This window comes from Mus caroli, unplaced genomic scaffold (assembly GCF_900094665.2).
Source record: "Mus caroli unplaced genomic scaffold, CAROLI_EIJ_v1.1 scaffold_9985_1, whole genome shotgun sequence".
In the NCBI taxonomy this organism is placed as follows: domain Eukaryota; kingdom Metazoa; phylum Chordata; class Mammalia; order Rodentia; family Muridae; genus Mus; species Mus caroli.
In genome coordinates, this window is record NW_018390419.1 from 3856 (window position 1) to 18481 (window position 14626).

A 14626-nucleotide genomic window follows, 5' to 3' on the forward strand; every position below is an offset into this window, starting at 1 on the left:
TCCCTTTTACCTCTTTGCTTGTGGTCATCAGGCAATCAGCTTTGACTTACCATTCACTCTCTGACATAAAGATGCCCCTGGTAACAGGATAAAAATGACAGAACAACTTGACCATAAACTCAAGTCAGCAAAACAAAACAAATCCTTCTTCTAAGTAATTAATTCAGTAATACTGACAGCAACAGAAAGGTGAGTGTGAAGAGATCCTCTGGTGCTCTTCTGTGATTGTGCACTTTATTTCTTAGGGGATATCAGGCTTAAGTGTAATACACATTGACCATAGACTGTTAGATAAAAGAAAAATGTATGGATGCAGATAGGCAAAATATTGAAAAGAATGGAATATCCCAGAAATTAAATACTCTTGATTCAATATAGCACAGTGGTATACATGTGTTGAGAAGCCACTGACATCGTTCAAAGCAACTCTCTCCAGATAGAGAAACACAATTCCCTTCTTCACATACATGTTGAACTCAGTATATAAGGAAGAGCCATGGCCATAACATTGTATGCTCCATGTAGCTCATGGATGGATTCTAGACTCTTACTGTACCTCTGATCAGTAACTCTAAGGCAAGTTAGTTTTTGTGAAATAATGAATGCAGAGGCTTATCTGATAAGGAACTGAGCCCTCTTGCCAAATCCTAGTGTGTGTGGCAGGTTGGACATAGTGCCTAGAAAGTCGCCTGATGACTGACAGTCAAGAATATCTGACAGCACTACACTGATGCAGAGCCAGTAGCTGAGTCATCTTCAAAGCTAGCTGACAAAAATGAAGGGACAACAAAGGTTTGTTATGAGGCAAATATTATTGATGGATATTTATTATGATGTAAATAAATAAGTAAAATAAATATTTATATGACAATATTTTATTCAATAATTTACTAAAAATATTAGAAAATGATTAGTTAGAAAAATATATGTAAATTAAAAAATTTAGTCTTCTATAATGTATTTTAAATATTACTTGGAATCTTAAATTTTAATATTACTTATATTATTGCATTAAATATTATTCACTTTTAAAAGTAGAATATTTCTAAGGGTTGTACATAAATAAAAAGTTAAATGTTGTTGTTACTGTATTTTCAACTGTGCATATTTAATAGACTAATTTCAGGGTCATGGAAATTAAAGACGTAAGTGAAGCTTACAGGTACATCTTGGAACAGGGATCCAGCCAGTGAGTGTACACTTTGAAACTGTTGATCCGTTTGTAGGATAGAAGCCATATTTACATTCATATCTGATTTCATCATCAGTTCTGTGTATAATCCTGTGAGGGGCGTAGACACCATTTGGAATATAAGGAGGCGAGCACGTCTTTTCTGAAAAGAAGCAGATATAAATAATGAGAAATATTCAATCTCACTAAGATAAGACTATAAAAATAAACAGCAGATATAATTTATTTATACTGATAACTAAAATTGACATCGAAATGAATGCATCTTCATATTCTTAACATATCAGTTAGGCTTCCTCTCCTCCTGATATATGTGTGTGTTCTGCTATGAATTCTTTTCTCTTGATGCCATCACATATAGTATTTCATGATTCTAAAGATGACAATAAGTTTATCATAATAAATATTCAGTGCGAGGAACATTATTCCTTCCACTTTCTAATTCTTTGATTGAAATTGCTGGCCTTGATTCTCATTTGGACTATTTATTAATATTCACAGGTTCTTAATTTTAAATAATTGTGAAGATTTTACACCTCTGTCTCTTTGAATTAAACATGTTCTTTGACCTATTTAGGAAAACCTACTGAATAAGGGAGAAAAATAAAAAATTTTGACCTTCAAACCCTGCATCTAAACTTCACATACACCAAGCAATTCCTCAAATGTGGATTTTATGTCTTGTATGCACTAAATCACCTTCACCAAGATTTGCTAATTGATACCAATGCTACATTAGAAAATTATTTTTAATTAGCCTCAGATTCTGCATAAATAAATTTCTTTGCCTTCTAGTTGGCATATATGAGTATTCATTAGTGTTTTTTTTTTCTTCTGCACTTTGTGACATTCACGATAACCTCTGTAATTAAAAGCTACCACTTATGCTAATAATTCTGTAGTTTAAAAAATCATATAGATGAATGAATCAGGCCCATATGCAGAATTAAAAGGCATAATCAGTTTATAAAATTACAAACTCTATAATTACAATTTCCTCAGTTCATGCTTTTCTATCTAAATCTAATATTTTAATTTATAAAAGAAAGGTATTATGATAGGTGTCTGGAAAATTTCTTCACAATTCATTTTTAGACTCAGTCTGGCACAAAATTCTTTATTTTAAGTATTATTTGAATAGTTTTTGCCTTTACATATATACCTCTAATGTGTACACTTACCTCAGAAGGTGTCTCAGCAATCTTTCCACCGGTCTTAAATTTATGTCATAGTTTACCTGTATTTTTTTAAATTCAATTTATATCCTGATTGAAACCCTCTCCTCTCCTCCTTGTCCCTCCACATATAGACCCTAGCCTCATCCCCTCTACTGCTTCTCCTCTGAAAAGGGGGATGGCCTCCTGGGCACCAGCTCACTCAGGCACATAAAGTCACTGCAAGACTAGGCACACCCTCTCTCATTGAGGGCAGACAAAGCATCCCAGTTAGGGGGAACAGGATCCAGAGGCAGGCAACAAAGTAAGGGCCAGCCCCTGCTTCAGTTGTTAGGTTCTACATGATGAGAGTTAATATAAATGTATAGTAGGAAAATGTGATCTAAAATAATAATAGTATATGACTACTCTTATGGTTTGAATATATTTGGCCCAGGAAGTGGTATTATTAGGAGATGTATCCTGTTGGAATAGGTATGGCCTTGTTGGAGGAAATGTGTCACTGTTAGGGTGGGCTTTGCCCGTCTTTTCCTGAGTGCCTTTGAAACAAGATATAAAATTGTCAGCACCTTCTCCAACACCATGCTTGCCTTGCTGCTGCCAAGCTTTCCCCCTTGATGATAAAAGAATCCATCTCTGAACCTATAAGCCACCCCAACTAAATGTTTTCCCTTATAAGAGTTTCCTTGGTCATGATATCTCTTCACAGCCAACAACACCCTAAGATTTACCTACTTAAATCAAGTGTGTCTCCTAATTTTTATGCCATTTAACATTTATTTCAGATCAGCCTTAATTGTTTTCCTTCAAAATTTTTCTCTTCATTGCACTCTGCTGTCATATTTTCATAGGGCCATTGTGTTTTTGTTTTTCTATTTAGGTCTTCTTAATACAGCTTAACTCAATACCTTTTTCAGCTAAAGCCATAAGATAGAAAACAACAATATGGCCAAGTATTTAAGAGGAGAAGCAAACAGTATGGCAAGAACTTTGTAAAACTGATTAAGAACAAAACTACTTTTTCCCTTGTATATAGATTCCCAATGTACAGTTTTCTTATTTCAAATGTTTTGTAGAAATATTTAGAATGGAATACATCCAGCTTAGTTTCTTTACATTGTAAATCAATTTTACAAAATGTAATCTCTACAGGAAACCGATGCATCAAAATAAGTTGTTCAGGACATTGTGTTATTTTTTCATTGTTCCTGCCTATCATTAGAGAGGGGCTATTATATGTTAGCAATCCAAAAATTCTGAGAAGTTGTTTGCGACCACTTTGGTCTGGCTATGATCAGCTACAAGAAAGTTTACTTATTTTCATATTTTAATTTTGTGTCTTATGGAGTCCAAGATTCTTGTAAAGTCAGCTGCAACAAATTGTATATTCAGTGATATAGTGTCAAAGAGATTAAGGTGCCTTGGTTTAAAGATAATTGTACTCAGGTAAACTCTTTCTGCTCCAGGAAAACAAAGTAGAGTGATGCAGTACTTTTTTTTTTCTTAAATAAGAAACTACTTTTCATCAAGGAGTAAAAATATTTCTTCAGTAAAATGAAGTCCATTTTTAGAGATTTGCTAGCTTATATGAGTTAAGATGCAAATATCCTTACTTTCATCATCAAACTTTCATTTAGTATCCTGTGAGAATGCCCCCTGTTACCTCTCTCCCTGTGGAAAATGATTCCCGAGAACCACATACTAAACTTTTAATATTTGACTTGTAATTGTGTTTGTGGAATGTTCAAAAGGAAATTTTAATGGAGAGTCTTTTTCTCCTCCTGCCTCCTTTCTTCCCTCCCTCTATTTTCTCCTTCCCCTCAAACTCCTCCCTTCTACCCTAGTGTTCAAAGGAAGCAAACCTAGGTAGCATGTACAGAAGCACATTTGGGGAAACAAACTTATTTCTCAGTTTGAAAGTAAATATATTCTAAGAAAGAGTTTTTAAATAGGTGACAGTAATTCCAGCTTCAGGTAAATTCAGTCCAAAAGAGATTCTACTCTGCTATGTTCTCTGATGACTGATCTATTGAATCCTGATGCTCCCCATGGAAAACTGGATTCACCTAAATGTGGAATGATTCAAAAGTTCCTCTTAAGAACAAGGTTTGATACAATATAAGTATATTATGGTTTATAGTTTGATCTTTTAGTGGATAAATGATCTATTTCGAGGATACCTGGAGTTAATTCTATGCAGAATTTTAATGCCAGAGGACTACTGAGATACTGCTTCTCTGATTAGGAGTCATAAACACCATGAAAACAGATTGTTGGACTCAATGCAATCAGCTAAACATGGATTCGTGATGCCATCTTTCTTTTCCATTTAGTGTTCTACTTCTTAAATAATGGGCATAGAATATAAGAATAATGTCGACCTTGGGCCCAAACTCTGCAAACATTCACCCAGTCCCCAGAGGATTCTCCACCACCCAGGTAACCTAGCAAGCCCCACATTTTAGGATCACTGGTGAGTGGAACACAACATCTGTTCTAAAAGAACCTGGGGTGCTTGGAGCCAGCTGGAGCACAGACACAAGAACCCTGCCCAAGCAGTGGTCAAGGTTTATTCTGGCCTGCTATGGTCTACCTTGGTTTCAAACCTCAGCAGACAGCCCCAATGTCCACAGAGGAGGTACCACTTCCAGGCCCTCTGACAAGCCCAGGATGTTAGGACCCCAGGATCCCAGGAGCTTGGTCACATCAGGATCTCAGGGTCTCAGAGGAAACTTAACTGCCAAGAAGTCTCACACACCCAGAATATCAGCATCACGGGATCCCAGAATCACAGGATCACAAAGAAAGCTGGACTCTGAGAGTTCTGACACAACTGGTATTACAGAAAGGACAGGCTCCAATCAGTTATATTGAGGACAGGGAACGCTTGAGATAATTAGATGAAGGGAGGCAAGGGTGAGAACAGAGCAAGAGAAACCAAGGTTACTTGGCAACATCAGAACCCAACTCTCCCACNATAGCTAGTCCTGGATACACCATCACATCAGAAAAGCAAGATATGGATCTGAAGTCATTTCTCATAATGTTGATGGAGGACTATAAGAAGGACATAAATAACTCCTCTAAAGAAATACAGGAGAACACATCCAAATAGGTGAAAGAATTGAATAAAGCCATCCAGGATCTAAAAATGGAAGTAGAATCAATAAAGAAATCACTAAGGGAGACCACTCTGGAAGTAGAAAACCCAGTAAAGAAGTCAGGAGCCATTGATGCAAGCATAACCAACAGAATACAAGAGATAGAATAGAGAATCTTAGGTGCAGAAGATACCATAGAAAACATTTACACAACAATCAAAGTGTGAATTGCAAAAAGATTCTAACCTAAATCATCTAGGAAATACAGGGCACAATGAGAAGACCAAACCTAAGGATAATAGGTATAGACAAGAAGGAAGATCAGGGATGGTGATTCCACCAGAAGTTCTTTTATTGTTGAGATTAGGTTTCGGTATCCTATGTTTTTTGTTATTCCTGTTGAGTCTGCAAATTGCTCTTTCTTACTCTATGAAGAGTTGAGTTGGAATTTTAAAAAATATTTTTATTAGGTATTTTCCTCATTTACACTTCCAATGATATCCCAAAAGTTCCCCATACCCCCCCCCCCCCCCCCCCCCCCTACCCACCCACTCCCACTTTTTGGCCCTGGCATTCCCCTGTACTGGGGCATATAAAGTTTGCAAGTCCAATGGGCCTCTCTTTCCAGTGATGGCCAACTAGGCCATCTTTTGATACATATGCAGCTAGAGTCAAGAGCTCCGGGGTACTGGTTAGTTCATAATGTTGTTCCACCTATAGGGTTGCAGATCCCTTTAGCTCCTTGGGTACTTTCTCTAGCTCCTCCATTGGGGGCCCTGTGATCCATCCAATAGCTGACTGTGAGCATCCACTTCTGTGACTGCTAGGCTCCGGCATAGTCTCACAAGAGAGAGCTATATCTGGGTCCTTTAAGCAAAATCTTGCTAGTGTGTGCAATGGTGTCAGCGTTTGGAGGCTGATTATGGGATGGATCCCTGGATATGGCAGTCTCTAGATGGTCCATCCTTTCGTCACAGCTCCAAACTTTGTAACTCCTTCCATGGGTGTTTTGTTCCCAATTCTAAGAAGGGGCAAAGTGTCCACACTTTGTTCTTCGTTCTTCTTGAGTTTCATGCATTTAGCAAATTGTATCTTATATCTTGTGTTGGGTTTCATGCATTTAGCAAATTGTATCTTATATCTTGAATTGGAATTTTATGATATCACTTTGCCAAAATTCAAAGGTTTAGTGGATTCAATTAAGATATGTAAAACTGATTAAAACGTGCAATACATATGTGTGTATGTGTTGTGTGACATATAGAATATGTTCAACTCTCATGAGAACAGAGAGAAAATAGAGGCTACTTGAGAGACAGCTATACAGAGAAAGAGGTGAGTGTGGCCAAGTTTATTGGGAAAGTTTGCAGAGACAAAACAAGGTAGTTACAAATGAAGGCAGGAAGCGACAGAGAATGAGAAGGAGTCAGAGGATCAGAATGGATTGCCAGAGTTAATTGAAGGCCAAGCAGAGCACAAAGTCAAAGGCTGAGAGAGAAACCAGATTTGGTCTATGCCTTTGTACGGGGTAGAGAGATCTTGGCCATTCCCTTATATCTCTTTGCTAGTGGTCCTAAGGCAAGGAGCTTTGACTTGCCATTCATTCCATGACTAGAATCAATCTAAACAAGAGTTGGTTCTTTGAGAAAATCAACAAGATAGAAAATCCCTTAGCCAAAGCTCATGCAATATATTTAAAGTTAGTTCAACAAATACAAATAAAAACAAATTTCCTTAAGCTTTCTCATTTGTTTTAGTTTTTTTAGGAGAGAAATTTTTCAAGAATTTTTTTACATATTTATTACATGGTTTAAAAATGATAATTCTTTGTATACTAAATATTCTTCTTTAACAATTTTGAGAATTGTACTTTTCATAGGACATCAATAACTTAAATTAGTTCATTGAGGTTTTGTTTTAAGCAGTAACAAAAGGAGGCATGGATCAGAGTAAGCATATCTTTATTACCTCAGTTCTCAGACTTTTACCTAATCTTTATTTTCCAGTGGGCACAGGTGAATCTGTTTACCCCCTTTATACACAATTCTAGGACTAAACATAATATTCCTTAAAGTACACAATCACTCGAGGTGGTTAGTACCTAAATGAGCCTCGTTTGATAGCTTACACTTTCCAGATGCAGGTGATGGCTCCATCAGCAGTGATTGTTGAATCATTTATCATAGTGTTTATGCAGTTTACTCAGACTGCTAGTTAATAACTTTACCAATTTTGTAACTGTTCTAAATGAGCACAGCACAAGTTCTCCTAGATTTATCGACTTTCAGTCCCCAAATCTCCTATTCCACTTTTTTATTTTAGATCATTTTAAATTTATTATCAGTTTATTTGCCTGTTTGTTTTATAATGGAAAAGAGAGAGAGAGTGTGTGTGTGTGTGTGTGTGTGTGTGTGTGTGTGTGTGTGTGTGAGAGAGAGAGAGAGAGAGAGAGAGAGAGAGAGAGAGAGAGAGAGAGAGAGAGAGAGAGAGAGAGAGAGAGAGAGAGAGAGAGAGAGAGAGAGAATCAAAGAATCCTGGAGGTTAGTAGGATCTGGGAGAAAGTGGGAAAAGAAAAATTTTAATCAGAATATATGCATGAAAAGAAACCTATTGTCAGTTAAGGATATAGACAAGTAACAAGCCTGCTTCTTTTGCTGTTAATTATTTTTATAGGTTAAATGATGTCTATAACTGATGTGACATTTTAAGCCACAATTACCATTAAGGATACTTTGCATGTCAAAGTAACTTTNGAATTGTAATTAATGATTTTGAGATAGGAATTTTTTGCCTTGTCTCCTTTGACAGTAGAAAAGGCAGTGATGGCATTAGTGAGATTGAAGGGAAATGCTAAAATACAACACACTATTGAACTTGAAGTTGGAGGAAGATGGTCCTCAGCCACCAAACCAAGTAGCATTTTGCAACAGAGACTAGGCCTGTGAATGCGTCCCTGATGGAATAAAAAAGAAACCAGCCCTGACAGTATTTTGCAGTCCTGTGATATTATGTTTGAATCTCGGGTCTCCAACAGTGCAAGGGCAAAATTTCCTACTTTCCACTACTAATTTTGTGGTAATCTGTCATGACAGTCATAGAAAAAAAACCCTACATTGAGAATAGGGAAATAAAATACCATTTTGTTGTTCTAATTCTAGGGGGGGGTTGCTTCCTTGTTTTCTATTCCTACAATGTTACCAATTGATGTCTATGAACATATTGATGCAAGCAAACCTGACTGCTGTCTTTTTTTAGCAAGAACAAAAGCCAAGCTGAAAATCCACATAGTGAATATTTTTATTTATTTTTAATTTCTCTATCAATGTTTCCCTGAATTTGTGTGTGGATACTACCTACATTCATAATGTCCTGAGATGTCAGAAGATGGCAGTGGAATCTTCAGACTGGAGATGCAGAGGATTCTAAGGGGAAATCATTTTTTGAACTGGAACGTGAGAGCAGGGTACTAGGACCAGGTGCCCTGTAAGAGCAGCTAATGTGCATATTTGCTGGTCCATCTCCAGCCTCTCATTTCATTCTTGAACATTTTAAGGATTTCAAGTGAAAGCATGAATGTTTTGTAAATTTAGATTTTGGTTTGGTTTTAAACATCTTTTTTTCCCTCGATTTTATTATGTTATACAAAGAAATGAAAATACTAAAAAATTAACCTGGTGGTAGTTGGAGGAGAAATTATTGCCAGAGTATCTTGGGATCAAAAAGTGGTTTAAAGCTGACAGAATATTTGGAGACTCTTATGTATATTTAATAATTCCAAAAATGTTGAAAAACTCTTCACATGTGATATTAGTATCTAACAGTAAAATGGACAGCAAAACAGATGAAAACACTAAAGAGACATATTTACTAATAGTCTCACTTCAAAATCAAAAACCATGACTGAAAGATATGATAGAAACACTGTAGGAGAAAGATCACTGTAGTAAAGGCAGGGACAATGGGCAACATCGCAAGGACACTGTGAGAGCAGTTTGTTCAGGGAGGACAATGTCCAGCATAGGAGAAAGCGTGAAGGAGACAATCTCATCAGGCTCCTCTTATGAGGTTGACAACAACCTTCTGAACGATCCGGATAACCAGGCAATGGGAGAGACTGTCTCAGAGCTCATGTGGGTTAAATACCTAGACATGTAAAAACAGCCTTGTTACAGTGAAGACAGCTATGAAACATTTGATGATAATAAATTAGACAATCTAGAATAAATTCTGAACATCTAAGACCTACTACACTTGAACACAGGGTGCAAAGAATTATGAATGGACAAGAGGTTCTGATTGAAAATTAAGAAAATTAAGACTAACTTGGAGGACACCGTTATATGGTGGAGTCAGTTCTTGATTCTGCTAAACTTGTAAAGAAGGATTCATGTTTCTTCTCAGATTTNCCAAAATCTTGGAGAAAGAGTTCAGAAGTTGTCATTTATAAATGTGCAGATATCTATTCTGAAGTAGACTATTTTTTTTTGGTTCTTAATTTTTGTACTGGTGATAACATTGCTATGCTAGGCAAAAGTAATCCAAGGTATAGTGTTATTGTACACAATTCATAGTGTTATTTGAAGACTTTATTTCCATGAGGAGTTACTTGAAAGGTATTTGAAGTATGCAATGGTAACTTGTCTGACATCTCAACATTCTGAGGGCTGAAAGAAGAGCATCTTCCCTAAGTTTAAGCCAGGGCAGTCTGAGTGAGTTTGAGGTCAGCACATGCTATAAGGCTATAAGTTACTAACGATGACAAGGGAAGATAAGGGCTGGCTGCATCACTTCACTTCTCTCTCTCCTCCCCCAAATCCAGTCTCCTAGTCTCATCTTCAGTTCTATAGCAGAAAACATGCACTTGTCTGTTGCTCTTCTCTGACCCCACATATAAAAAAGATCTTCTAATACAACTTCTCTATACTCAACACATCTCATTTTTAGTCTCTGACATTAGGAGGCATTCCCAGGGAATATACCAGCTGATCAAGGTAAAAATTCAGGTAAGCTAAGTAAGTACCCTCACCAATCATCACTTCCTCCTATGTTCTGAATCCAATCCCAAGTTCTCATCCATGGATCTTCAGTAGAATCCCCACAGAATACTTGATGCAGCTTTCCTTCCCATCTTCCTGCACATATTACCGGTGAATCCTGTTGAGTTCCCCTCTTTACTTCCTTTTATATTATTATTTTAAAAAGATGTTTAATAAATGCATTGCTGCTTTTTGCTCCCATCACTCATCCCAGGCACCAGCAGACCTGCCAGCTTTTGGACCATAGGGCCAACCTGTGGTGTACCTACACTGCCATGCAGCACAGCCTGGTAGGAAGGATCATCAAGCACTTCTAGCAGAAGGAGTTCTGACTGGTGGCTGTGAAGTTTCTTTGGGCTTCTGAAGACCACCTGAAGCAGCACTACATTGACCTGAAAAACCATCCTTTCTTCCCTGGTATGGTGAACTACATGAACTCACAGCCCATGGTGACCATGGTCTAGGAAGGGCTTAATCTGATGAAAACTGGCCAAGTGATGCTGGGAGAGACCAATTCAGCTGATTCTAAACCAGGCACTATTCGTGGGGATTTTTTTCAGTCAAGTTGGTCTGAACATCAGCGATTCAGTGCACAGTGCTGAGAAGGAGATAAGACTATGGTTTAAACCCAAAGAACTGATTGAATACAAGTCTTGTGTCCATGATTGTTGTATGGATAGATATGAATAAACCAGAGTCCTTTTGGGCACTATTGATTGGTTCCTAGGCACACTTCTCCATCCCACTGAGTGGATGGATCATCTTTCCTAAAACAATAAATACTTTGGAACAGTGGAAAAACTGTATTGCATTTCTATTCATTATTTATAAAAAAAATTGGTAGCAGTTGTTTTGCTACAGGGTGTTATTGTGTAATTGCAAGTTTATTACAGGTTTTGCATAGCTTCAGGCTTTGTGAACAGATGTGTGCTTAGCTTACAAGATTTATTCATCCCATAGTTAAGTAATACTATATACCAGTAAGTTATACTTTGTTACTGATCATTAGGGAGCCCATTTTTATACAACCTAGGTCAGTGAATATGAGAATAGTATTTTAGATCAAGAGTAGTTAGAACATCTGCAGTTTGGGGGTTGAGAAAAACCTGACAGACATATCAAATATTATTCCTTCTGAAACATATCAAATATTATTCCTTCTGAAACTAATGCTAACATCCCATGTTAGCCTCTCATGGTAGAGACACATACACAGGTTGAGGTAGTAGTCATGGTCCGGGAAGCGATATTTAAGAACAGTGAGGAGAAACCAACTACAATAGTGGCTTCCAACCTGTGGGTCACAACCTTGTTGGTAAATTCTATCTCCAAATTATTTCCATTAAAATTCATAACAGTAGCAAAATTACAGTTATAAAGTAGCAATGAAATAATTTTATGGTTGGTGGCCAGCAAAATATAAGGAACTATATTAAATTGTCACAGCATTAGGAGGGTTGAAAAACACTAAACTGTAAGGTCTTTATAAACTATAGATGAGTTAGATGTTGCAGAACATGGCTTTTATTTCACTATCTGGAATAGAGAGGGAGATTGAGAGAGCTCTGTAATTTTAGGGCAACATTATCTAAATAGTAAGTTCCATTACAGCTAGTGCTACAGGGTGAGATTCTGTCTCAACAAAAACAAGACAAAACAAAACAAAACAAAATAAAATAAAACAAAACACCTTTCTCAACCCTCTTAACTTCTTTACTGATTCTTGCTGCCGATTCTATGGCAGGTTACCCATGTCATAGATGCAGGTGAGATGACTAAGCTCTTCATTGTTCTCTCTGTTCTTCCAGATACAACTCTAGAGTCTCATCAGCAGCTTTGCAGTACAACGCTTGTGGCAGCATCCATCCATTGTGCTTCTGGTAGATCTCAGAGATCTTCCCCCTCCTAAACTTCCTCCCTCCACTCATTGCTATATTCTACCACACAACTCATCAGGCATTTCCTCCTAACCCACAATTCACTCTTACTTGGGAAATAGGTAAACTAACTATAGATTTTAACCTTTTCTTCTATATCTCCAGATCTAATCCACTAATTTCATCACTGCCTTTAAAGTAGTCCTTCTGGAGTAATATCTCTTTATTCTCTGCACCTATTCTACGACTCTATAAATACACCCTGGTGGCACATACTATGATCTTGTTCCCTCCCCCCAGACACTTAGTGCATTCCTATTCCTAGGTGTCATCTCCATAAAGCTAGAAACACATTATAAATGGAACCCCCCAGTGGCCCCACTTATAATCTCCATAGAAAAATTCACACTAAGCAACATACAATCACACTATTCTAAAATCCAGAGAGGAAACAGAAACAAAGCAACAAATACAAAACAAAATAGAAACTACAACCAACCAAGATAAAAACAAAGGCAAAAACAGAAATCAGCACACAAGTCTGTAATCTTTGAAATCCAACAACCTAAGTGCCAGCATTAAATAAATAAATAAATACATACATACATACATACATACAACAATCAATAACAGCCAGGATACTATGTCTCACTAGACCCCATCTACTCTACCACAACAGAACATTGTTATTTTAACATAGGTTAAAAGAGTAAAAAAAGACTGGGATGGGATGGGGGTTTGAGTAGGGAGTTTCCAGCGGTGGGGGAAGCCAGAAAGGGGATAACATTTGAAATAAAGAAAATATCCAAGAAATATTAAAAAGAAAAAAGAAATCCTATGAATACAATCAAGTGAAAAGGGTAAAAAAATCTGTACAAACAAGATAAAGGTCTTAATTAAGGAAATGAAGAAATCCAGGAAAAGACAAAATTTTATTTTTGTCTCATCTTTTATAGTGGGAGAAAAAAAATGAACAAAATTGTTCAAGACCTAAAAATAGAAGTAAAATCAATAAAGAAAAGCCAAATTAGGGAATTATGTAAAGGAAAAAAATGTGGAATTTGAACATGAATTCCTGAGGTATGTTTCACTTACAAAACCTAAAAGATGGATGGGAGAATTTCAGATGTTGAAGACACAATAGAAGAAATGGATACATCAGACAAGGAAAATGTTGATTCTAAAATTTACTCACACAAATCTTAGAGAATATCTGGGACATTATGAAAAGACCATATCTGAAAATAAAAGGAATAGAGGAAGGACAATAGACCCACATCAGAGGTACAGAAATTATTTTGAACAACANAGAAGAAAATTATCTTAACCAAAAGAAGGATGTGACTGTAAAAGTAAAAGAACCATACAGAAAATCAGATAAATTGTACAAGGAAAGAAACTCCTCTTTGTACATAATATTCAAAACACTAAACATACAATGAAAGAATATTAAAAGCTGCTAATGAAAAAGAGCTAGTAACATATAATGACAGCCCTATTAAAATTATACCTGACTTCTTGATGGAGATGGAGACTCTTAAGGCTAGAAGGGCCTGTACAGATTGCTGCAGACTCTATGAGACTACAGATGCCCCTCTATACCCAACAACACCTTCAAGCATCATAGACAGAGAAAATAAGACATTCTATGATACAACAAACTTGAGCAGTATCTGTATACAATTACATTCCAATAGAAGGTACAAGAAGGAAAACTGCAACCTAAAGATGTTACCTACAACCATTAAATAACAGAATTATTAGTACATAATCTTGGAATGGATTCCTATGTGGAGAGTTGAGTGCTTGTGAGAACAGAAAGCATCTTATGACCTTATTTCTGCAAAACATAGACTTGTTGGAGTGTGTTTCTGTGTGCTTCCACAAAGTAACAAGTCTACTTCGTACTACTCATTACAGTTTGTGTTTCTACTCAATTAATTATTTAAATTATTCTTCATATGCCTCTGAGGGCACATAGTTTGTGAGGTCCAACTTGACATTGAAATTTTATATAGCTTGAGTCATGCAAACATTACTCATATGACCTTTATTAACCATTAGAGTATAAATTATTACAATTCTGAATAAAGATCCAATTGCATGATTCTTTATTCCGGCTCATTTATACATTGAGTTCTTCCAGGTTCTAGTACATTTAACAATATAAAATGGATAAATAATCTCAGCAGGCACAGAGAGAGAGAGAGAGAGAGAGAGAGAGAGAGAGAGAGAGAGAGAGAGA

At 36.7% G+C, this 14626-nt stretch overlaps 1 protein-coding gene across 1 annotated transcript in view; it reads right to left on the minus strand.

The window, feature by feature from the left end:
- Window positions 1–1102: 1102 nt before the first annotated feature.
- Window positions 1103–14626, minus strand: part of LOC115030336 (complement factor H-like) — a 20656-nt gene continuing 7132 nt past the window's right edge. The window contains exon 2 of the mRNA XM_029473869.1: window positions 1103–1334. Within this exon, the coding sequence (XP_029329729.1) occupies window positions 1138–1334 (197 nt within the window). The 3' untranslated portion in view covers window positions 1103–1137. The remainder of the gene's footprint in view (window positions 1335–14626) is intronic.